The sequence below is a fragment of the Perissodus microlepis genome, chromosome 22, assembly GCF_051167445.1.
Source record: "Perissodus microlepis isolate ML-2025 ecotype Zambia chromosome 22, ASM5116744v1, whole genome shotgun sequence".
Classification (NCBI taxonomy): domain Eukaryota; kingdom Metazoa; phylum Chordata; class Actinopteri; order Cichliformes; family Cichlidae; genus Perissodus; species Perissodus microlepis.
Genome location: NC_140481.1, coordinates 18177729 through 18204449, shown reverse-complemented (window position 1 = coordinate 18204449; position 26721 = coordinate 18177729). Strand labels below are relative to the sequence as shown.

The 26721-nt window shown below is 40.6% G+C and overlaps 1 protein-coding gene across 1 annotated transcript in view; it reads right to left on the bottom strand.

The window, feature by feature from the left end:
• dtnbp1b (dystrobrevin binding protein 1b) overlaps window positions 1-26499 on the bottom strand; it is a 68039-nt gene extending 41540 nt beyond the window's left edge. Inside the window, exon 1 of the mRNA XM_084918948.1 lies at window positions 26421-26499. Coding sequence (XP_084775074.1) covers window positions 26421-26484 — 64 coding nt within the window. The 5' untranslated portion in view covers window positions 26485-26499. The remainder of the gene's footprint in view (window positions 1-26420) is intronic.
• Window positions 26500-26721: the final 222 nt, after the last annotated feature.

The window sequence follows — 26721 nt, the reverse complement described above, 5'->3', positions numbered from 1 at the left end:
TCTTGATTTCAAATTCAGAGCAATGTTTGTGTATGAGACACTCAGCAGCAGATCTGGTGTCAGTCACATGCTGCTCATTAATACATTCACCACGTGGAGGAGGCTCAGATATAGGAACTATCAGCTATGCTGGTCACACTACAGAAAACAGTAGTTGGAGACCACAGCACGGAAATAATTTTGTAGATGTATTTTGACATATACAGTTCAAAATATTTGCAATTTCCCTCTCCCTCAAACTCAGGGACCAGGTCTTTGACTGCTCCCAGTCAGCTGCTGTGTTAAAAGGGACTTTGATGCATCAAGATGATAATAAAAGAACATTACGACAGAGTCAGTCTATCAGTCAGCTATTAGTTTGTCACTGAATGGATGCAAGTTGGCAATTATGTAGAAATCGTTGAAGATTAACTGTGATAAATTGTTGAAAATTGCAAATTTCTTGGCATCTGCGTACACAGAAATTCACATAACTACTTAGATTCAGAGCTTTGAAAGAAAAATTCAGCAATTCCACCATGAATAGTTCAGTATTTACTGACACAGATTGACTTTAACTTTTTGGCAATCTGTCTCTGTTTCCACTTCTGAGCAACCAGTTGGTCACAGCAACTACTGAAAAACTTAAGCAACCACAGATTTTTTTTCCTCAGTTGCAAGTAGGTTAGCATCCGATTTTTGCTCTAGAGCGAGTGAACCATTAGACGCCCCATGGAAGATGATCTTCGGTAGTTCCCTTAATTTGCAAGCTCCATAAAAAGCCCAGCAAATCTCTGTCATATTGTTAAAAAAAACAAAAAACAAATATTAAATCTAACTGTTTAAACTTCTTAAATCGTTTAATGAGGATAACTGGATGAATGCAGATGGCAAAGGGAGCAGAACGAAAAAAAAAAAAAAAAAAGCCAGATGCATGGAGCCAGGTCTTTAGATTAACATCTTTGGCTTATTGAGGTATTATATCCACAGGCAGCATATTCTTCCACTTACTCAGCCTATTGCTGTCGAGAGCTTATACGGAAGTCAGCTCTTTCCTGTTACCATCCCCACATACTGTGCTCATGCGAGGCTATATTGAGATTCATTCAGTCAGATGGGATAAAGTCAGCATTCAAAGCAGACGAGATTATGAAAAGGATTTTGTGCGTGTGTGCACGTGTGCATGTGTGTGTATTTCATGCTCTGATATTTGGAAACAATGAGCTGTTCAGCACAACGAGTGTGTAATATGACAAAGCAAAAAAACAACATTGGGAAAAAAAAAAAAGAAGTGAGGAGAAAAAAAAATAGTCCCGCAGGCTTTCCACGTACGCAGACTCCATCTTTTCTTCATTCACTGAGAGTATGTCAGTGTGTTCCACCGAGACTGCCCTGCCACAATCAAAAGCCCAGCATGACTGATCCCCAGGGTATTGCACACAGTGCACTGCACACACAGACACACACACACACACAACCACGGGTGGCATGATTCTTTTAAATCTTTACTGTGATGTACGGATCAGAAAGGGTTATGGTAATACTTTTCTCTCTGCCCAATCATTTAAATATTTCCCCCCATTCATTTTTAGCAGTGCCATTAGACATGCTCCATCTATACATAGGGAGATTTTGACAAATGCATCTTCAGCTGGGGACAAGAGCTAATTCAAACCATAATTTACCCGACACTCGTGAAATATGTTCTAATCCAACATTTTTACTGGCATAACGCAATATCAGTGCTGCCTCAAATGACAGAAAATCACAATCTTGCAGGCAATGCCACTTGGCTATACTTCTATATTTTAATTTTGTGTAATATCCTCTGATATCAAGCTGGAGACTTTACTCATTTTCTTAATTAAGATATTAAATTTCCCTATCCTCATTAAACTAAATAAATAATATTTAGACTGTAATTCTGTCTGAACTCAAAATGCTTAAGGAAGCTCCACACAATGTTTCAGCTTTAGATCACATTAGGACTGCACTTAATTTAGGAAGGAATTCATTTGATGGATTTCAGCTTTAACTGCAGATAACTGGTATAAAAACAAACCACTTATGTGAACTTTCTTTGTTCCTAAGTTCCCTCAATCTTTAGACCCCACCAGCTGTAATCTGGTCTGCCTGGTTCACTTCACAATGTGAGTGAGGCCCACAGTGCACTGAGAAAAGAAACTGTTTGGGTGAAGAATTTAAATAGATCAACATCTCCATCTAGTGGTTTGATTTTGCAGGTTTTTTTGTTTGGGTTTATTTTTTTAAAGCAGCACAGATCCAGTGACAAATTAATCCAGTAACAATATTACTCTTTTCAGGCACAGGGTTCATCAGCTGGTCATGCTGGTCTTTAGTGGAGGAGCTTCATCAATAACCTGTCTCTTTGTTTCTAGCAGCCTGGGCCAAAACTAATATTTTTTTTCTAATTTCCTTACATGAATCTCCAAAAAACAGTTTGACAGATATAAAATAATATTATTCCACCACCAGTGAGATTCGCAAACAGCTATTAGCTTAAAAACTTGGCATATCTCAGTATGGTGTGCAGTATGTCTTGGGGGGGAAAAAAAACAGACAAGTGGAGGACAAAAGAAGAAGTGTCAGGCCATCAGCAGATGATCAGTATCTGAAAGCCTTTTCCTTAAGAAACAAGGAAGCAAATCCAGAAAAGACCTGGAACGGGGCCTGAGAGACGTAACTGGACCTTCAGCTGATCCATCTACTGTTCACTGAAGCCTCATCTGGTGGAAGGGTGGCTGTCAAGAAGCCATTTTTAAACAAGGGAAAATATAAAGAGGAGAATCAACACTTTTGCACAGTAATGTACTTCAGTGTGGCTTTGAAGGTGTCTCTTCTGCAGAAGTGAAGTTTCTCTCAGTCTGAAACCTCACAGTCTTTCCTGTTAAGGGTTGAAGTGATCGTCTTCTCTGAGACTACAATTTGAGATATGGTTAAGTCATTCACTGGTGTCTCTGGAATTGTTCTGAGGTCTTTACTCACGTCTGTCACCACTTTCCACTTTCCAGAGACTTTGAAATCTTTTACTTCCAACCTCTGCCAGGCTTGTTCTGTACTGTGTGGCTCTCTTTGAATGTCTTGATGAAACCTCTCACTCCAGTTCTTGACACTCAGAAACAGTAAGATAACTTTGCACATCAATCTCCTGCTTTGTGATCACTAACGATTCGTTTTCTCAAGTCTAAACTGACTTCTTTTCTTTTTGGCACGATGCAAATTAAAAGGTAACCCTCAGTTTCACTTGATTTTATAAGATTACAAAGTTAAAGCACATCATTTATGCCAAGGCCCAATACAAAAAAAAACCAAAAAAAAAAAAAAACGTCTGTTTTTCATGAGTCGTTTTTGTTTTTTCTGAAATAATTCTGTCATGGTGTGCAAATAGAAGTCATTTATGCTTTCTAAAGAAAGTCTGTTAAGAAATGCCATTTTGAAAATCCCTTGCTATGTTATAAAAGCACTTTTTGACAAAAATAAATAAATAAATCAATAAATCATAGGAGGCTAATAATTTTGTCCTCATCTGTAATTCCATTAATTACCTTTAGATGTAGTTAAATGTAAAAAAATAAAATTACAGCACATGTAGCAGTGCTGTAATATTAAATCAACTCCACTAATCAGCTACTGTACCTTACTCCATATTTCTCACACCACCTTTGAGAATTCACCTATTCCCTGTTGAGGGCAGTATAGATTAGGTAATGTTTGTCTCTTCAGTGACACCAACAGCAAAGCTACTCTTTCATCTCCGTCACTTTCTTTTACACTGCAGCATATTTTCAGAGTAATCACAGCTATTTTGTGTCAGCTGTTAAAATACAACACAACTGGTTTGCTGTGGCAAAATTTTGATATTTTTGACATTTAAAATATTGATTAAATCCAGCCTTTTTTTATAGACACCTAAATTAACTGACTCAGATTAACTTCACAGTGGTTATCTACCAGGCTTTGTCATTTCGTTAAACAGAAAGTGAGCTCACCTGCAGCATCTAAGTCCAGAAAAATACTTCTCTCTACAGGTCATGCATTTTTAAAGATGGGAAGCTTTTAAACAACAGAGTTTCCTCACTTTAACGGTCACTCCCTGGCTAAAAATTGAGTTCACTCTGACTTTCTCATTTATATAATTAAACATTCACCAGTGACATGTTGGTTTAGCTGTGAAAATAAAAACACGAGCAAGTTTGCTCGAGCGAGCTGACAGTTAATGTAGCTAAATAAAGCGTAAACTGACCCTCTCCATCGCTGAGAGAAGAGTAAAAATTACAGCACATCTGAAATGCATACAAGTGCTTGTCTGTTTCACTGACCTAGAAATATCCTCCCGACTCAGTGAACTCAGATCTAAAGTGAAGCTTACTCCATATGTGTCAGAAGGGACTTGTGTTTGCTGTTCATTCTGGGTAATATGGGACGGTTGTGCGTACTCAACTGCATTACTCAGCTTTTGAAAACACTTCCAGTTACAGATGCCAGTGGAGAGGTCATGCAGACTGGGGCAGCTAGTTTATACTGTATACTGAGCAAGAAGTGGCATGATGAGTCGCTGCCTTAAATTGTCTCAGAGCCATTTTTAATGGTAGAAACAAATAAGTAATAAAGATACTTTTCAGAAGAAAAAGTTTAATTACCAGGAAATCGGCATTTATTTATAAAATCTGATCATTTCTCACAAAACACTGCTTGGTGCGACCAGCTCAGGCTTCACAGGACCATAGAAAATGATTTACAGAACTGCATGGAGCTGGAAGTTGTACAAGAATTTCTACCTGACAAGATCTGGCTGATCATCCATCCACAATAAGATAAATTATCCACAAAAGGGAGGAAAACTAGACCACTGAAACATTCCTCAGGAGTAGTCACCCTGTAAATATCACAACAAGACCACAACATGCAATCCTGAAAGAAATTAACACAACTTTCATCATTGATATGTCAGGGACAACTGTGTGGCAGGCAAAGGAGGACCCAAACGCAGGACTCAAAAAACAGAAATATTAAAATCAATAGCAGCTTTCTAAGGATGACAAAATAACTCAGGCTAGGCAGAGACTGGGAACATGCCAAAGAGCAGAAAGAAACTGAGAACTTGAATACACACCAGGTAATTAGGGAGATGGGAAACACTGGGTAAGACAGCTACAACAAAATCGGGGGAAGTTAAAGTCAATACAAAGCACACAAGACACAAAACTATCAAAATAAAACAGGAACAAACACACTTACATAGCGAGACTCAGACTAACACATGCAAACTTGGCACTGGGACAGAAGATAAACAAACATGGAGACAAGATAGAGGGAACAGGGAGCGAGCACGCAAGCTAATTAAATATTACATAACCAAGAAGATGAACTAGACTATAAACAGCAAGTATAATAAATGTCGAAGGAATCAATGAGTTTGTGACACGTATGTTAATTTTTCCTCTATAGGGACAAACAAAGCACCCCAGTCTAATAATAATTTAAATGTATCCTGCTGGTTATGCAGTCAGTCTTCACAACATCTCAAGGACACACAACCGTTGATTTCTAGTCGACTGGAAAACTCAAAGTTATGTGTGAATGCAAATAACTGAAGGCATTCACCCACATGTTGTTTGGCATTCAGCTCACTGTGACAAATTATGCAAGATTTTAAATTACGTGTTGTAAAAGTTTGATGTGAATACAAACACAAAAATGACCGGTTGCTTTGGATGGTCTGCTGCTGCCGCCGCCACCACCCGCTTACCATTGTTGAGATGCTAATTTATGTATTTGATGTCAAAGTTGAGCAAACAAGGAAACTTTGCAAATCTGCGATCACTGCCGCCGAATTTCTCCAAGCCGGGTGGAAATGGTGTTCATAAAACGCTATGTCAGTATTCAAACTGGTGCCAAGCTGCAGGTTAAAGAAAAAAATAGTTTTTACAGAATATTAAATGACAAGATAATGTTGTCATTAAATGAACTACAGGATAGGCCGACATATTAAGATGTTTCTGTAGTAGCAGTAACATTTAGGGACAAGCTGACTGTTCTAGTGACTCTAAGATGGATCACTTTCTACAGACTGTGGGGAAGCATGAGATAAATGCTTCACCATGCAGATGTAGTATCATGCATACAGTGCAAGATTTTCTATCTAATCAGACTGACAAGAAAATGCAATTATAGTATGCGGACACCATACTGTATATTCAGCAGCTTATAAAACTCTAGCTGCTGTTGAATTCTGTCCTGTGGTGTATCACAGATCACTAATCTTTTCTCAGGATGTCAGGGAAGACTAATAAAAACATTTCACCGGTCAGAAATATCTGGAGTTTGCATTAAAATGACTTCCTTTGTGCTTTAATTGCCTACGAATTAGCAAAGCCTCACACTTTCATTTGTAGCTGTGTTCTGCCAAAACAATAGTGGGCCATGAGGGAGATGTGCTTTGGGACTTTAACACAATGTGAAAAGATTGATATATGGCCTTATGCTTTGTTGAGGTCCACACTCTATGCCACATCCCCTTATGGGCACCATTGTTGGCAGCTGTCACAGTCATCAGGCAGTGTGCCAGTTTGGACCTGAGCCTGCCCGACACGTCACACAGGCACAGTCCCATCTCCCAAACACGGAGTGATTGAGTTGTGGCATATATACAGCACAGCCTCGATACATCTGCTGGGACACATATGGAATACCCATCCATCTTCTTAACCACTTATATGCGTAACAAATTGCATCAGTACTCATTAATACTCATTATTCAAAGGTTTTAAAGACATTTTACTGGCGAGCACAGGGCCTACACTACAGGGAATGCACTGCCGCTATCGCCCCTTTCTAATTCCTGCTCCATTTCTCCTTGATGCTCATCCAGTCATGAATATTTCTCCCCCTCTGTCACTCTCCCCCTCTGTTTCAATGCCCTAAGGCAAGGAGATGTAGAAAGCACTGAATAAGCTTTAATGTGTATCCAGACACAGCTTGTCAGCTTTGAACTGTACTTGTCTGACCATCTTTTCAATGCCTTTCCACCAGCGCTAGAGAACTCTTATCCTAAATTGATTCTGTGCACCGGAGATCTATGAAAAATGCTGTACAGAACAAAGCGTGGACTGACAGAAGAATTCAGAAGCACTAAGGGCATGTGAAAAGAGGCTAGAGAAGCAGAGAAGGGTGATATATTAAATGGGTGAGATATGACAGTGATGTCTTGTTTAGCTGCGGGGCAGAGGTTCACATCATAGGTTTTCCCATGTGTCATTGCACCTTAACCAGTCTTAAGGCGGTGTTGAAGCTGATGCGTCTCCATCTTCTGAGTTTGTTGTGGAAAAGGAAGCGACGACTTGCCCTGGTGCGACTGAAAGCGCTCAGGTTTAATCGAGATATCGCCTAATGTGATCTGACAAGGTCTTTGGGCAACACACTGACCTGTTACCTGCTCAAACACTCGACCAGCAGTGTTGGCTAAATTGTTAAAAATGTAACCTTGATATTTGAACTTTTCAATCTCTATAATATTATGAATGACCTACATACAGGGTGGACAGGGTGGTGTCGTTTTTATAGTCCCTGTATTTGCTTGATAAACAGTAGCAGTAATGATTCGTAATAGTTAGTGATAAACAGTATCAGGTAATAATTGATTGTTGTGTTCAGCATTCGATCATGTGTTTCTCTGGATTTCTGTTCATTGTCTAGAGAAGGACTGGGACGACACCGCAGTAAAATACCTGCAGAATAAAAAGCACCCCTTGCTCTCTTAAGGTAAAACTGCTGACTGGTGAGCTGCCTGGATTATAGAACATAATTAGTTAGATATTAACTTACTTCAGGCAGTATTGCAGCTGTTGCTTACTGAATGCCGGAGTAGAATTAAAAAACCTTGCTCGTACTAGAGCCACTCGTTTCTTCAAAATGTCCTTAATTCTTTGTTGTACAGAATCAACAAAGTGCTGAAAACATTCGTCTGAGATTTTGTTCCATGTTGACATGATAGCATCACACAGTAACTGCGGATTTGTTGGCTGCTTATCCCGATCCACCACATCCTAAAGGTGCTCTGGTGGATTGAGATACGGTGACTATGGAGGCCATTTGAGTACAATGAACTCACTCTCATGTTCAAGAAACCAGTTTGAGATGATTTGAGTTTTGCGACGTGGTGTGTTATCCTGCTGGAAACACAACATTGAAGCAGATGGATACACTGTGGGAATGGACATTTGTTGGGAACAACACTCAGGTAGGCTGTGGTGTTTAAACAATGCTCAGCTGGCACTGAGGGATTTTAAGTCACCCTTACATCACCAGGGCCTGAATCACTGACACAAAGCAGGATGGATCCATGTTTTCATGCTGACCGAAGCATCAGAATGTTACAGCAAAAGTCGAGACTCATAAGAGCAGGGAACATGTCTTTTGTTGTCCAGTTTTGGTTAACCCATGAGAATTGTAGCCTCAGTTTCCTGTTCTTGGCTAACAGGAGCGGCACCCGTAGCCCATCTGCTTCAATGTTCAGGTATGTTGTATGTCCAGAGATGCTCTTGTCCATACCTTGGTAGTAATGAGTGGTTACTTGAGTTACTTAGTTAAACGACTGTTGCCTTCCTACCGGCTTCGCTTCACCAGAGGACTGCTGCTCACCGGATATTTTGTCTTTTTTGGACTACTCTCTATAAAACCCGGAAATGGTTGTTTGTGAAAATCCCAGCAAACTAGCCCATCTGGCACAAACCTCCACGTTCAAATTCTCTTAAATCCCCTTCTTTCTCCATTCTGGTGCTCGATTTTAACTTCACAAGGTCGTCTTGACCATGTCAACATGGCAGCAACTCAATGCATTTAGGCACGTGACTGATATTTGCATTAACAAGCAGTTAAACATTTATACCTAGCAAAGATATCTGTGAGTCTACATGATAATTACAGTAAATTACCCTATGTTTCTTAATTGCTGTAATGAGTCCCAGGTCTTATGTGAATTTTAATGGAGCTGGAATGGAGATGCATGTAAACCCATTACTCATTAACATGACTTTTAGCAAGCTCTAACACTTAGCAGTGACTTTGTCTTCACCCTAGATGTTGTTACTCAATACGGTGATGACATGAAAGTTACCAGTGTTTCACTGATAGCGTGTTATCTGTCCAAGTTAAGTGCACATGAACTATAAGTACGTGCTGGACTGTCTATCAGTTTCCAAGCACACTGGCTATATGAGCCACCGTTTTGTACGGTTACATTTGAACAAAAACACCAAGATATGGACCAGCACATTGGAGCAGGTACAGCACAGGAAAAAATGAGCTGTCACACAGGCGTGACAACACTGTGGGGTAAAGAAGCAATTAACAAGGAAAATGATTAGTGTGATTGAAGCAGGAGAGAGGCAGAGGGAACGGGCACGTCAGAGATAGGAGGAGGAATACTTCTGACAATGACTTTGTGACACAGACTTTGCATGCACACTGGTGACTGATTTCCCCCAGAGCCTTCGGGCCTACACCATAGCTGCCTTCAGAGATAAACCACTGCACTATCACATAAAGATTCACTTTCTTATAAGTTCTGTATAATATTTTTTTGACGTCAGCATTCCTAATGCGAGCATTACCTCACGTACTCATTTCAGTAAATCTTTGTAGTTCACAGAGTTCATCCTTACCATCTGTAATACTAATTTTATGCTTTCGAAAAGTTGCAGCCAAGACTGCACAAAAGTAAGTATGGAAAAAAAAACATGCAATATGGATTGATTTAGTTCCCACCCGTATTTCTCAGCCTTGCACTATGCTGCGAAGATGACAGTATCCAAGCTGGTATGGTGACAGCCCATTTGTTCTGGGTGCACATAGCTATTTTTCAGATAGTGAATGTACAGAACATTTTCCATATATGCCACAGTGAGGGAAGGGAACATATTCTAATACACTGTATCAGCAAGAAAGTGATTGTGCTGAATGTGTGTGTGTGTGTGTGTGTAAGTAACACCTAATGCTACTAAGAGGAGTGATGTAACTAAAAATGGGAGATATCAAGTTTACATATCTGGACACATTATTAATTTCAAATTAAGCGATCATGATCATAAATAAATTTGGGATGTTAGGCTTTGATTCAGTGATAATTATTTAAAAAAAAAATGTCACTGATTATCACTTCATCACCATTTTTTGTCTTTTTTTGTCGATAAGACTTATAAGACTCACCAACTTAAAATAATTTTTGCCAAAAGGTCAGTGAGACCTTCTGATGTGTTCATATCTGCCCATGATCCTGATGCACCAATAAATATTAGAAGATGTGAGTGTGGTATTCAGTACCTGCCACTGAAGCGTTTCATCCACTCAGTCCACACAGACTTTGACCTTCATTCCACGCCTCTGTCCTCAGGACCTGATGTGTTTTGGCAGCTCTTAAGGGGCTTTTTGACAAACTGTATAAAGCATGCTGACTGATATCAGAAGGTTAACACTGAAGAAATTTATATTAAAAGTTATTGTCAAGGTCCCTCTGTCCTCCTGGGTGGCCCTGTCGCCCTTGCTCTCTCTCTGGCTCGTTGTTTATCTGTCTCTGATGTGGTTCGTTGGCGCATCCTGTCTTCGCCTTTATCAGACACACCTGACAGCAGATCTTCAATTGGCTCACCTGTGATTAATTACTCAGCTTTCTCCACGTGTTCTTAAGGCTGTGGAAATCCTTCAGTCGTGCCAGTTTGTTGCATGATCTCTGGTGATGTATCATCAGGCCACCATTTGTCCATTGTGCACGTTTCTGTGACTGAAGCTGCTGTCCCTCCTCCTACAGCACATCTCATTCTGTGGACTAAACTTTGGGTCATCTCTGAAGATCTGCCTGCCCAGTCGCTGGAACATCCCTAGCTACAAGTTTTCCTGTGTGTTCTTTGAATTATAAACTCGTGAAATTATCTTCCAGTATCCAGCGCTTAGCTCTCGTTCTCTGCTGCCTCTGACAGTTATTAAGTGTATTTCTGTTCAGCCAGTAAAGCTGATTTAGAGGAACACAAAAGCCAAAAAAGCTTTAAAAAAAAAAAAGAAAAAAAAAAGGAGGCTGCTGAAATTTAGATTCCTTTTCACACACACATCTTCAACAAAGCAGTAGACAACGAATGAAGTAGCTCTTTTCAAATAGAAAAATAGACTGACAGTTCTGCTTATTCTGTCTGCTGCAGTTTTTTTTCTATATAATGTTCTCTGGGGCTTCTTCACAAAAGGCCTCCAAGCACCAGGACATGTGGATAAAATGAACTGAATTATGGTGTAGCATAACAGAAAAGACAAAAAAATGTTTTCAGAACTTTATGATGTCACAGTGAAGTTGACCTTTCACCTTTTGTCATTAATTCATCATTTTAGATACTTTGAGAACCTTTGGAATCATTTGCTTTATAATTCTCAAGTCGTGTCCAAAAATAGTGTTTTGTAACATCAGTGAGAGCTCGACTTTTAACGACCTAAATCTAACCAGGTCGTCCTCGAGTCCAAGTAAACATCTGCATCAAATGTGAAGAAATCCTTCCCACCGTACGCAGCTACAAACCAGCTTTCCTGGTCCTGTCTCTGCCTGCGTTTGCCACGTTCTTGAAGATGACAACCTGTGAAATGAGACAGATCAAGTCTGCCAGGTTATTTGGTCCCATCTGGTCTCTCTCCTCTTTTCACTTGAGGACATCCACATGTTCCATCACTGCAGCCCTGCTGTGCCATTTGATCCATGATGAGAAAGACCGCACATTACACTGAGTCTGACAAAAAATAATATCCACTCACTCCTGCACAATTTCTACCTGATAGCCATGTTTCTTCTTACATAAATAGGTAAGAAAATGTGTTTTAATACTAGTAGACAATAATTATTGCATAAAGTGGTGCTAAGAAGAAATTCTGATGCATATTTGAGTAAGAATTTGTTCTATGTGGATCCATGCTTATATTTATACTAAATATAAGGATACATGGATCCAATAAATTACAACATTTCATTAAAGGTACAGTTTGTGTGATGGTAAGACAGTGTAGTGAGCTCAACATGGCTGACACATCTTATTGTGTGGGTTACTATTGCAGCAATTTTTCACTTGATTAAATCCGGCTGTGCAACGTTCCTGTGCTATTCTGTCTAAGTCAATTAAATCCAACATGAAAACAAGGTACTTATGAATTATACAAACTTCTTTAATAATGAGAATTGGAGAATTGGATTGGAAATACCGCTTCACAGCAAGAGGCGTTCAAATCCACCGGCCGCCGTAAGCTTTTCAACGTGCATATTTTACCCCTGCCTGCATGGGTTCCCTTCAGGTACTCAAACTACCTCCCACAGCCCAAACACATGCATGCATGTTGGGTTAACTGATGATAATGGCTGGCTGTAGTTGTCCATGTGAATAGATATCTGTCTCTCTGTGTTGGCCCAAAGTGTATCCAGCTTCTCACCCTATGACTGCTGGGACAGGCTCCAGCCTGAGTTTAATGGATAGCGCTGATAGAAGGTACAGTATACACATTAAATACACATTTAAAGGTTCACTAATCCTTGGCAAAATACAGTGTATCTCTTTTAATATGTGAAATATTGCAATGCAACCATGCATGATTTTTTTAACTAGTGGAAACCTGAAAAAGAAACTAAAGATATCCCTCATTGTAACTTCTGCAAATTATTGATCAATCTGTTGAGCTACAAACCAGAATCAGTTAACATATCACTTAAACAACAAAAAGGAAAACATTTCCTGAGGTGATGTTCTGACCTTTGAAATAAATAGATCATTTGTTTAGCTCTTCTGTGGCACTATAACTGTTAAGAATACTGTGAGTATTTCCCATTAATAGCCAAAGAGTCCTGAAATATTCCATTAGTATACTCAATATATTTATACATGAACCTTCCATGAAGTGGGAGATACTTTTGCTTAAACATAGACTACAACCAGTAAGTGAGCTAATTCAGTTTAAACAGCCTAGCTTGAAAGAGTCAGTGAAAAAGAGCTTAGCTCCAGTCATGTGAAAACAGAGTTTCATCTTTAGCAGTAATACCTCGAAGCAATTGTTTTCTGTGTGACATTATCAGTCTCTCACATGGTTGTGGAGGAAACCTGCCCCAATCTTCTTCATGGTGTTGCTTCAGATCATTGAGATTTGCAGGCATTCATTTATGCACAGCTTTCTTCAGGTCCTGCTGCAAGCATTTGATTTTGATTGGGCCACGGCATCACCGTGATTCTTTTCTTTTTCGCCATTTTGTTGTAGATTTGTTGCTGTGCTTATGATCCTTTTGCCCAAGTATACAGAGAAGCTCAGAAGGGTGTGCTACAAAGAAAGATTAATAGGTTAGTGAACTATGTCAAGTTTAAATTCAGTTTTCTGTGTCACAAAAATTGCTTCTTTTATTTCTTGTATAAATCACTGTGGTAACAAGTGCTGAATACATATCCTTGACAACAGTAGGTTATGTTTTTATACTACCGCAGAGATACTGATTCACTGCTGTGGGAATACGTTTTATAAATGTAACCTTTTCAGCCCCACCTTACTAAACCCATCAAATGAAGCCCCACTGTAAAGTTAAAGAAGTGCATACTGTGTGTTGCATTATTACTGGAATTTGCATGTATTTAGTTGCAGAAATTTATAAATGTTTTATACTTGGTTCTAATCTGCTAAGTCTTTTTTCTCTGTGCTGAACTTCCTTCCTAGTACACCCTTCAGGTCCTGTGGCTGCAAAACAAGCCAAATTCCCCCCTTTCCCCATTACTGTGCTGACAGCTGGTATGAGGGGTTTGTGCTAATATGTTGTGTTTGGTTGTCTCCAAACGTGAACCTGTACATTTTGTTCCAACATCTCCACTTTGGTCTCATCTGTCCAAATCGAATTGTTCCAGAAGTCTCGTGGCTTCTTCAGATGCAGCTTTGCAAACCTAAACTTTGCTGCCACGTTCTTTGTAGAGAGAAGAGGCTTCCTCCTGGCCATCTTGCTTCCAAACAAGAACAAGTTCAGTCTTTTTCTAATTGTACTGTCATGGACTTTAACATTATAAGCCTCAGTTAGCACATTAAGAGTCTGAGATGTAGACTGTGAATGCTCTGAGCTTGGGGTGAACCTACAGGGATGTCCACCACCTGGAAGATTCATTGCATTAACACACATCTGAACGCTCCAGACTTGAAAACTACAAAAATGTCTGCTCTTTGAGAGGTGCTCACACTTAGAAAAATTACAATTAGGTAATTGCTTAGATTGTAGGGTAAAGCCACAGCATGAACTTATAGGATTATTCTATGCAGTAGACAATACAGTTTCATAAAAATATCATTATATGTAGTATGTTGTTCCCATAACCCACCTGTGTATACTTGAGAGTGAAATAGCCACTGATTGATGTAGAGCTTGGGTCACACCTTTTCTGATGGAAAATGTCAATTCAATAAAACATATTTGCATTTAAATAGCATGTTTCGTTGCTTTTGCAGAGAGTAACTGGATGATAAGATGATATAACTAAAAAAAAAAAAAAAAAAAAAGTAAAAAGGTTATGGAAATTAAAGTGTAAAAGCAAGCAATCATAAAAGCAGTCAAAACACCACCACTCAGAGTGCTATACGAGTTCTGATGCAGAAATGATAAAGAGTCTTATATCAGAAGGGTAATTTCTTACTACACAGCAAACCTAGCTGCTTCGGGCTTAATCTTAACCCAGAAAATCGAGTGAGGAAGAGTGATATTAATGGGAATTATTCGCAGAAATCCGTCACGCCCATCCCACTCTCAGCAGGAATGTCCAGTACTGCTTTGAGGCACAAAATCCTCAGCTTAAGTTTTCCTTTCCTGACAACTTGAGGGTTAAAGTTCTGGTGATTACTGCAGCCGGCTAAAATTAACCGCTCAGCTATGTGAAAAGCAGCAGAATACCCACTTCACCACCAACAGTGCCTGTGTGCAGTCTCCTCTGCTAGAATAATGTCGTAGGAGAGAATATGCATGTGTGCCGGTGACAGCAGGAGGCATTACTGAGGAGTCTCTTGACTTGATAGTGATCTATCACATAATCAACCAGCCCGATGCTGCAGCAAAATGGCAAATACACACAGACGCACACACACGCCTCAGCACGCAGCAGACTATGAAGCCACAAGGACAAACACTTCGCATAAGAATCCCAAACAGCAACAGCCAAGGATGTCACCAGAGTACTTCAGGCCATCTGCAAAGCCTGTTGGTGAAAGCGTGCAGGTGTGTGTATGTGCATGTGTGCTTGTGTCCATGGCTGACTCATCTCTGCCACCACCACAAATGTCCTGCTGGAATCATCCATCACTCTCCTTTGTCCTCCACAGACCCACCACACATGTAAACACACACAACATCAATTCATCATCCCAAAACACGTGCTCATTTCACCAAGTTTTTCATGCCCCTCTACGACACTTTTGGTATTACTGCACTTCAGTAAGCTAGGGCATGTTTTTAAATGCATGAATAAGGTCTGGCTGTCTGGAATTAACATTACAGATTATAAACAGGTCAGTCGGAAAAGTTGCAATTTTAATTTCATGTAATCTTTTACATTACACCAGTGCCCAACTGTTTTGTATTGTATTGCTCATAAGAGGTTTCACATTAGATGTTGGCCCAGCAAAGACCTTGAACAGCATGAGCTGCTCGTTGCTTACTGTTCTCAATAATATAGTTAGAAAATGCCATAAAACATAACGAGCTTGTGGACTTTGTGGCAAATGAAAACTGTTGTGGAAAAAAATTTGTCGCATATCTGTTGTTTTTGTTTCCTCTCTGGTCTCACTTGAGGATTTGTGATAAAATCTCATCATACGTTCTCTGATCTCCAGTTCAGAAACAATATTAGCTGAAAACAGAGTTTTCATGACATCTGTTAGTTAGTATTTTACTAGTATAAATACTGAAATGGAAAATTCATGAAGAAGCAAGCTCACTTTTGAGTCTGACTGACAGCTCCTCTGTACAACTCATGTATGCGTACGTGCGCAAATAATAAGATACATCTATGATACATAAGAGGCAGCACAGTGTGCTGGAATGAAGAGAATTAACCTCGCTTTACCTCAGTTAAAAATTTATACAAAGGTGCAAATGGGGAATTATCTGCCGACTCTGTACCTGACAGAATCTATACAAATTAACCTGCAGAATACACCCACTCATGGGACAGCAGGCATATATAGTACGCAAGGGAAAACTTATATATGCATGAACATACTCTTTTCCTGTGACTCAAAACAATCTATATTCTCTCGAGATGCACGAGTTAACTTTTCTATTCCTCCCTCTCTTCCATGTTTTCTGCACAGTGTGAAAAAATTGAGATGTAGAAATGAACCTAATAATGGCCATTTGACGGGGGTAAGGCAACTTTGCACATCTGTTAACAAAAACAGTAACTCTTGACAATATCACTAGCAATCTTACTCCTATTTTATTTCTGCTGCGCAATAATAACTGCCACCATCATGCCTTCACTCCATCTGACTTGCATGGCTGGTTGGAAACCAGAGCAGACCTTAAAAGCAATACCAAGATGTTAAGAGGCAGGAAATTCAAGTTGCGGCCTCATGCTGTGAGGTGACAGCGCCGGCTGCTGAGTCACAACCAAGTCTCCTAAAGTACTCTTGGGTGGGGGTGGGGGTTGCCTCTGGGGGCGTAAGTCATCTTTATTCACTTTACAGTTCTACAGAAGTTGGAATTTCACCAAGAGTCCCAGACAAGTATTCAAAGTTTGGAAGAAAGTTTACTTTTCACATTGATGTGCTTTTTCCAGTTAAGATTTTGCTAATCTAATAATCTACAACAGTCTTAGGTCTGGCAAAGCAGCAGTGGTATCACATTTGAGAGTATGGCATAATGGGTTCTCTAAAATGCTTTAAATCTAATAGAATATAACTAAAAGGCTCAGGAGATGAAGCAATTATTGTCTGGCTGGCCTCCTAGGACCTCAAAATTCCATGAAGTCACATTTGTCCTTTGGCAACTGGAACATGTGTCCTCTGCTAGGATTTGCAGTCTATCACCATGTTATGCAACTATCTCTGGGGACTGTTCCTTCAAGCACAGTTTACAAACACACTTGTACATTGTCGTCAGAAAATGGACCGGGGCACTCTGTGTTCTGCATTTCGTCTCTTCTCAACAGAAGATGAGAAAATCTTCTCTTTTTCAGTCGCACTCTGTCATTACAACCTCGAACGCCTCCTGCCAGAAGATGTCAGGTGGCTGATTGTTCCTGGAATAGCCAGCCAAAGAGATAAAGTGTCCTGCCGAGCAATAGCTGGTGAATTACAGCATAAGAAAACAGCAGGGTCTGCTTACTGACAGATATGTCTAACTGTAAACCAACCATGTCTTAAAAGGTAATATCACTGATTTGAAGTGTTTGAGCATTACTTGTACTTGTTTCATTCTTTAGTGTCATTTACTTTATTGTAAAAAGAAACCACCCAGACATGTTGTTTGACTGTGAATGACGTCATATGAATATAACAACTGATGTGATTATTTCAACTTGTTGGATTTGAAGGGAATCCAGAGTATGGATCATGTTTTCTTGCTAAATGTTTAAAAATACAAATGGCTTTCTCCACAGTGGCAAAAAGCACTTAAATTTAATAATGCACTGGAAAAGAGGCACTCTGTACAGCTAATTACTTAGAAACACTGACTGTGGGAAAACAAAACTACGAAAAACACACTCACTCACACACACACACACACACACACACACACACACACACACACACACACACAAATAGGGTATAGCTACTTATAAATCCTCAATTTGGTTTTACTGTGTTATTAAACTGTGCCATTTTCAGCAGTACATGTATCATTTGCCTAATGAACAGTCATGATGGGCTGTCACTTGTTTGGCTTCATTTTTTTTTTCTTTGTGTTTAACATAATTGCACATTGTGCTAAAACATTTCAGCAATTTGCATATATCTAAGTCTGGCTAACGCCTACATAAATGCATCTTTCGACATCTGTACACCACACACATGTGGCTCTGAGCAGCAAAGAAAAGTCACACACTAAGCAGAACATATACTACCAGTCAAAAGTGTGGAACAACCTTCTCATTTAATGGTTTACTTTATTTTCATGACTACTTACATTCAAGATTCTCACAGAAGGCATCAAGAACTATGAAAGAATACATAAGGAACTATGTAGTAGTCAAAAAGTGTGAAATAACTCAAAACATTTATGTTTTAGCTTCTTTAAAATAGCCACCCTTTGCTTTGATTACTGCTTTGCACACTCTTGGCATTCTCTCGATGAGCTTCATGAGGTCATCACCTGAAATGGTTTTCCAACAGTCAGTCCGACAGGAGTTCCCAGAGACGCTGAGCACTTGTTGGCCCTTGCCTTCACTCTGCAGTCCATCTCATCCCAAACCATCTTGACTGGACTCATAAAGCACAGATTTCCACTGGTCTAATGTCCATTCCTTGGGTTTCTTGGACCAAACAAATCTCTTCTGCTTGCTGCTTTTCCTCAGTAGTGGTTTCTTAGAAGCTATTTGACCATAAAGGTCTGATTCGCACAGTCTCCTCTGAACAGTTGATGTAGAGATGTGTCTGCTACTGGAGCTCTGTGTGTCATTTATCTGGGCTCTAATCTGAGGTGCTGTTAATATCTGCAGCTGGTGACTGGGATGAATTTACCCTCAGCAGCAGAGGTGACGCTTGGTCTTAATTTCCTGGGGCGGTAACCAGTTTCACAGTAGTGCTTGATTGTTTTTGCGACTGCACTTAGGGACACATTCAAAGTTTCAGCAATTTTCCAGACTGACTGACCTTCAGTTCTTAAAGTAATGATGAACTGAATATGAATTCTTGCATTTGTCAAATAGGGCTGTCAGCTGTGGACCAACCTGACTTCTGCACAACACAACTGATGGTCCCAACAAGAAATTCCACAAATGAACCCTGACAAGGCACACCTGTGAAGTGAAAAACATTTTAGGGGACGGCATTGTGAAGCCCGTTGAGAGAAGGCCAAGGGTTTGCAGTGTTGTCAACAAAGCAAAGGGTGGCTACTTTCAGGAATCTAAAATATAAGACAAATTTAGAGTTATTTATCATTTTTTTCTTTGCTACATAATTCATATGTTTGATGCCAGCAGTTTGTACCTACATTGTAGAAAGTAGTAAAAATAAAGACAAACCATTAAATGATAAGGTGTATCCAAACTGCTGACTGGTAGTGTATGTAACACACCCACATCACAAGTCATACAGGGAGTGCAGAATTATTAGGCAAATTAGTATTTTGTCCACATCATCCTCTTCATGCATGTTGTCTTACTCCAAGCTGTATAGGCTCGAAAGCCTACTACCAATTAAGCATATTAGGTGATGTGCATCTCTGTAATGAGAAGGGGTGTGGTCTAATGACATCAACACCCTATATCAGGTGTGCATAATTATTAGGCAACTTCCTTTCCTTTGGCAAAATGGGTCAAAAGAAGGACTTGACAGGCTCAGAAAAGTCAAAAATAGTGAGATATCTTGCAGAGGGATGCAGCAGTCTCAGAATTGCAAAGCTTCTGAAGCGTGATCATCGAACAATCAAGCGTTTCATTCAAATTAGTCAACAGGGTCGCAAGAAGCGTATGGAAAAACCAAGGCGCAAAATAACTGCCCATGAACTGAGAAAAGTCAAGCGTGCAGCTGCCAAGATGCCACTTGCCACCAGTTTGGCCATATTTCAGAGCTGCAACATCACTGGAGTGCCCAAAAGCACAAGGTGTGCAATACTCAGAGACATGGCCAAGGTAAGAAAGGCTGAAAGACGACCACCACTGAACAAGACACACAAGCTGAAACGTCAAGACTGGGCCAAGAAATATCTCAAGACTGGTTTTTCTAAGGTTTTATGGACTGATGAAATGAGAGTGAGTCTTGATGGGCCAGATGGATGGGCCCGTGGCTGGATTGGTAAAGGGCAGAGAGCTCCAGTCCGACTCAGACGCCAGCAAGGTGGAGGTGGAGTACTGGTTTGGGCTGGTATCATCAAAGATGAGCTTGTGGGGCCTTTTCGGGTTGAGGATGGAGTCAAGCTCAACTCCCAGTCCTACTGCCAGTTTCTGGAAGACACCTTCAAGCAGTGGTACAGGAAGAAGTCTGCATCCTTCAAGAAAAACATGATTTTCATGCAGGACAATGCTCCATCACACGCGTCCAAGTACTCCACAGCGTGGCTGGCAAGAAAGGGTATAAAAGAAGAAAAACTAATGACATGGCCTCCTTGTTCACCTGATCTGAACCCCATTGAGAACCTGTGGTCCATCATCAAATGTGAGATTTACAAGGAGGGAAAACAGTAGACCTCTCTGAACAGTGTCTGGGAGGCTGTGGTTGCTGCTGCACGCAATGTTGATGGTGAACAGATCAAAACACTGACAGAATCCATGGATGGCAGGCTTTTGAGTGTCCTTGCAAAGAAAGGTGGCTATATTGGTCGCTGATTTTTTTTTGTTTTGTTTTTGAATGTCAGAAATGTATATTGGTGAATGTGGAGATGTTATATTGGTGTCACTGGTAAAAATAAATAATTGAAATGGGTATATATTTGTTTTTTGTTAAGTTGCCTAATAATTATGCACAGTAATAGTCACCTGCACACACAGATATCCCCCTAAAATAGCTAAAACTAAAAACAAACTAAAAACTACTTCCAAAAACATTCAGCTTTGATATTAATGAGTTTTTTGGGTTCATTGAGAACATGGTTGTTGTTCAATAATAACATTATTCCTCAAAAATACAACTTGCCTAATAATTCTGCACTCCCTGTAGTGTTTCAAGTCCCTGGTACAAGATACTAAGAATACACTCACTGGTCAACATGTGAGGTACACCTGTCATACTGCTTGTGAACTCAAATATCAAATGACCCAATCACAAGGCAGTGACTCAGTGCATTTAGCCATCTAGACACCATCAAGATGACCTCGTGAAGTTCAAACAGAGCATGAAAATGGGGACGAACGGTGACCGGGCTTGTCTGAGTATTTCAGAAACTGCTGATCTACAAGGATTTTCCCATAGAGCCAGAGAATGGGAATCAGCAGTGATGAACATGTCAGAGGTTGGAAGAGAATAGCCTGATTGCTTTGATCTGATAGGAAAACAACTGTAACTCAAACAACCACATCATATACGTGTCCAGCCAAAGAGTCTGCAGCAACTGTGTGATGCTGTCATGTTGATATGAACCAAAATCTCAGAGGAATGTTTCCAGCACCTTGTTGTGCCATGAAGAGTTAAGGCAGCTCTAAAGGCAAAGGGGTGTCCAACCCAGCACTACAAAGTGCCTCTAATAAAGAGGCCAGTGAGCGGACACAAAATGATATGTTTGACTCCTCGCTTGGATTCACCCAGTATTCCTCCCTAATGTGATGTTTGTAACTGGTAGTACAATACAGTACAAATCACAACAAATCTAAGTGGGATTACTATAACCTGCAGGCACAGAGTGTCCATTAAAATTGGTTTTGGGTTTACATTGTAGTAGTTTTACACAATAATTTCACTTTTTTCATCTAAAATTTTCATTTATTCTATGCATTTATTTTCAAATTTCAGCATGGTATGACCGTCTGTGGTTTTACTATTCTCTCACTACTCATAAAAACAAACTCCAGGTTGCAAAAAAGGCTTTTATTCATAAACACATGATATATTGGATTAAATCTCCCTTTCCTCCCACGCATGGAACCAGCCATGTGTATAATATTTTCTCAGACACCCAGAAAGGCAAAAAAATAAACACTGACACTAACTGTGCAGTGCTGCGTTTCTGAAAATAGCATTTCTAATTAGTTAGCCACAGTGACTGCATTTGAATCAGCACAGTTTATATCAGCAGGCGGTGGTTTACACAGTCTTCATGCAAAAACAATCTCACTGATTATTCACCGAAATCTGGGCCATTTCTAATCAGCAGTCAGACTAACTAAGATTTGAATATAATTAACCTACATGGTGCATGGTATGAAGTCCACCACATCAAAGACAACCAAACCTCTGATTTAGGAGGTCAATCTATTAGCTGTTAGGCTTCGAGAGAGCCATACTCCCTCTGCCAGTTCCTTAGTTCTCTCTGACAACTTCCATTCTGCCCGGTAGCGTAAATCATCCCTCTCTTCTCCTGAATCTACAAGCTCAATCCTCAGGAACATTTCTTTCTCCAACATCATCGAAGCCAGCACAGAGTCTGCAGCTTGTCTGCTTCTTGGTAATCTGGGAGAGGACCGAGACACCCCTCGACGAGTGGGCGGGCCACTTTTAACCCCTCTGCTTCTGACGTCGTCTTCCTTTTGCTTCACCGAAGACACATCTCTGCCATCTGAGGTAGATGTACTAGAAGAACTCTCATTGGTTGATTCTGAGGTGACAGATGACTGCGTGTGCTCCAACTGGTCAAGATCCACTTGGTAGGCTAATTTCTTATTGCTTTGTCTGCTGATGGAGAGACAAGGGGGCCACCGGAGGGAGAGACATTTTGTCACCGCCAGCCATAATTCTTGAGGCCTGAATAAACCTGACCTTGGCTGATCGGTGTCACAAAAACTGTTTCTTTCCTCAATTTCTGCATGTTCTCTTTCAGAATCCGACTCCACCACCTCTCTGACGGAAACTCTGTTAGAGTTCTTTGGTGACGGTTCTTCTTCTTCACCTTCGTTTTTTGACGCTACCTCCTGATCCTCCCCAAAGCTGAAAGAACTGCTGAACCTCTGGCTCCTCTTCATTGCTCTTTCTGCCTCCACATCAGACTCCGACGATGAATCTCCCTCTGACGAGCGTCCACACGGTGACGGCCGATCCTTTGAGTCTTTCGACCATGGCCGATGATTCTCTTCAGACTCAGAGGAGCTGCTGGCCCTCTGGCCTCTCCTCATACTTTGGTAAACAATTCCTCTCCTCCAGCTGCCCAGTACTACTCTTCCTTTGGCTTAACAGCGACACATTGACAGAAAAAGAAGCGAAGTAGTAACAGCTATCACAACAACAGCAGCCGCAGCAGCTCTGCTAGCATGGCACATTCTGACATAATATCTGCTTCAACAGGCACAGCTATGCCAGTGGAGCTGGGCAGTGATGACGTTGTGATGTCATGTGCCCACATGCACACATACACACACTCTTGCACAAATCCCCTGCGTGGCTCTGTGTTCATGCTTCAGTCGAGTGAGATGTGACTTGCCTCAAAGGGAAGTGATGTCACATTGCATGATATCATACCTAGCCTCGAACCAGGAGTCTACAAATGGTCTGTGTTTGTGCAAGAGCGCAGATGGTACAAGAAAAAAAAAATAGATGCCCTACCCTTGAAATTGACCTAGATGTGCAACATGGTAGTCGTGATAACGATTTTCCTTTCTATGCTTTATTCTTTGTGCTACAATTGCGATGATATGCATCGAAAATAGTTTGTCTATTTTTGTCACAGGCTACCCAAATATACATTAAGTATTTTGTTTTATTTACCCAATTAATTAAAGTGAAAAATAAAAGAATCATTAAAATCACTATGAGTTGCTACAGATGTTTTTGTGTTTGCCATAAATATTGGTTCATTTGTCCAATTGTGTTTGAGTGCATGCGTTTACTTTATTTTGGGGTGCTGTAGGACAAAGAGAGAATTTTTGAAAGCTTAAACCAATAACAGCAACAGCAGCTCTGCTCCTGTTGGAGCTCTTTGTGTTGTAGTAGTAGAGTATGTGTTTGTACGTGTGTGTTTGTGGTCTTATGAGGGCAGTCTGCTCAGTGAGTCCCAGACTAACAGCGAATGTTAGGTCACTGGCTATATGCTTGCTTTTCCATTTATGGTCCTGGTGGCTGCTCAGACGTCATGTCTCTCTGCTCATTCACTGCACACTTTCTTGCATCACCTCGGGGCAAAAGGACATCGCCTACTCCAAGCTGGCTGACATTCTCACACACAGAAAGACACACATACATGTTACATCAGATAAAATCTGTTGAGTCGACGTTTGGATATAGGGGGTGATGTGTCGTTGAAGGGAAGAGAAATTGATAATGCCTGAAATGAGAATAATAACATTTCTCATACTGATTTTATCTGATGTGATCAACAATAAAAACCTAGTAGTTCTAGTCTGGACTACTGTGATTCGTTATTATTGGATCGCTCTAAAAGCTCCCTGAAAAGCCTTCAGTTGATCCACAATCCGGCAGCTAGAGTACTGACAGGGATTAGGAAAAACAGCATATATTTCTTCCATATTGGCTTCTTCTGATAAATCCCTGTTAAATTTAAAATTCAATTTAATGTCTTTCTCCCAAAATCTTGAATAATCAGGCCATGTCATATCTTAAAGACCTCTTAGTACCTATCCTAACAGAGCACTTTGTTATCAGACTGCTGGATTACTTGTGTTTCCTAGGGTATTTAAAAGTAGAAAGGGACCCAGAGTTCAGCGTTCAGGCCCCTCTTCTGTGGAACCATCTCCCAGTTTGGATTTCGGAAAGAAACACACCCTCTATTTTTAAGATTAAACTTTTAAAAAACTTTATTTTTTGATAAAGTTTATAGTCAGGGCTGAATCAGGTGACCCATGAATCCTCTCTATAAGTTATACTGCGAAAAGTCTAGGCTGAAGGGGTCTTCCCATGATGCACTGAGTGTTTCTTCTTCACTCACCTCTTTTCACTCTCTATGTGTTTACACACCTCTGTGCATTTAATCATTAAATGGTAAATGGCCTGTATTTGTATAGCGCTTTACTAGTCCCTAACGACCCCAAAGCGCTTTACACAACCAGTCATCCACCCATTCACACACACATTCACACACTGGTGATGGCAAGCTACATTGTAGCCACAGCCACCCTGGGGCGCACTGACAGAGGCGAGGCTGCCGGACACTGGCACCACCGGGCCCTCTGACCACTACCAGTAGTAGGCAACGGGTGAAGTGTCTTGCCCAAGAACATAACGACCGAGACTGTCCAAGCCGGGGCTCGAACCGGCAACCTTCCGATTACAAGGCCTTGTAATTGAGCCACAATCGCCATTAGTTACTATTAATCTCTGACCCGCTTCCATAGTGTGTCTTTTGTCCCATCATCCTCTCCTCACCCCCTGTCGCAACAGATGGTTGCCATTCGCTGACCCTGGCTCTGCCTGAGGTTTCTCCTTGTTAAAAGGGAGTTTTTCCTTCCCACTGTCACAGAGTGCTTGCTCATAGAGTGCTGCGTGGTTGTTGGGGTTTTCTTTCTAATTTTGTAGCGTCTTTCCGTACACTCTAAAGCACCTGAAGGCAACTGTTGTTTAGTAAACTGAAATATGAATACAACTAAATTTAAGTGAATTCAATATGACATGAACATCACATTCTACAGATTCCACATCAATCAGTTTTTTAAAAGATAAACATGACGTGACCAATTGTAGCCACCTTTAACACGATAAACTTGCCTGTTTACTCTGTTTGTGTTTATGGAGCCCTGATAAAAATTTATGGTGCTACCCAGATTGGCAAAATCTATCCGGAACCCAAGTTTGGATGAAATCACTTTACTCGTGTCACAAGGATTTTCATGGCATAAATAAATGAAACCTGGATCCTCAGGTAAGATTTAAATGTGATAAATCGGAAGCTAGTACAGACAAAAACACGGCTGCCAGGAAATTACTTCATTTGAAGAAAAGTGTCAGTGCTTTTTGGCATTCAAAAAGTGATCCAAATAAAAGGGCCACAGAACACATTATACATCTTTAAATGTGCAGTATGTAAAGCTGAATCTTATTTTCACATCCCTTCCAAGTAAGTGCTTTAATACAATATCTAGATGATGAAGTGAGTGTTTTTAGGACTCAGCGAGGCAGTAATGCAGTGGCTGGGGAGTAGAAAAATATAGAGAAGCACACTGCATCTACTCTAAAATGTCCGCTGGCAGACAAACTCAGAGCTTGGCTGAATACTATGCCTCCATAGTTTAAGTGTGGCTGCAGCTTTCTGCAGTGTCTTATCTGGCATCACTGTAGACTGATGCTGAATAATATATCATGAAATAGCAAGATGTGAAGAAACGATGAGGTAGAGCAGGCTGAATTATTAAGTCTCTCTTAGTCGTTTTATCTTGACCTTTTCCCCCACCTTGACACACTATAATCAAACAGTTTCACGTTCTCCAACACTCAAACGGAGCAGCGTTATGGACAAGTTGAAGTTGCTAATGTATATAAAAAAAAAAAAAAATCACAAAAAGCTTTGGATGGAAAACAGCAAGCCAGCGAAGCTGAATGCGCTCCAGTTATGGGAGTTATTTCTGGACTGCTTCCACATACATTATTCACACGAAACGAAGGGTAGACGGTACACAAGCCATTAAACTCACCCCGAGATCCGCGCGAGCGCGTTGAAACATCACAGCCACGAGGACAAGGTGAGTTCAGGTGCATGCAACAGGCGAGCCAAGTGAGGGCGCAGTGGACTCTTCACAGTTCAAGGCACGAGAGGCGAGCTCGAGCCCGAGCGGTGTGCGGATGATACGCCACTTCTCATTGGCTCAGGATGTCAAATAGGCGGTGCTGTGCGCGGCGTTTCATTGATATACCCTACAGCTGGTGGCTGCGGACACCAAACGGAGTGAAAGGGCTAAGAAAGTGATGACGGCTTGATGTAGAGGGGTCGTGTTT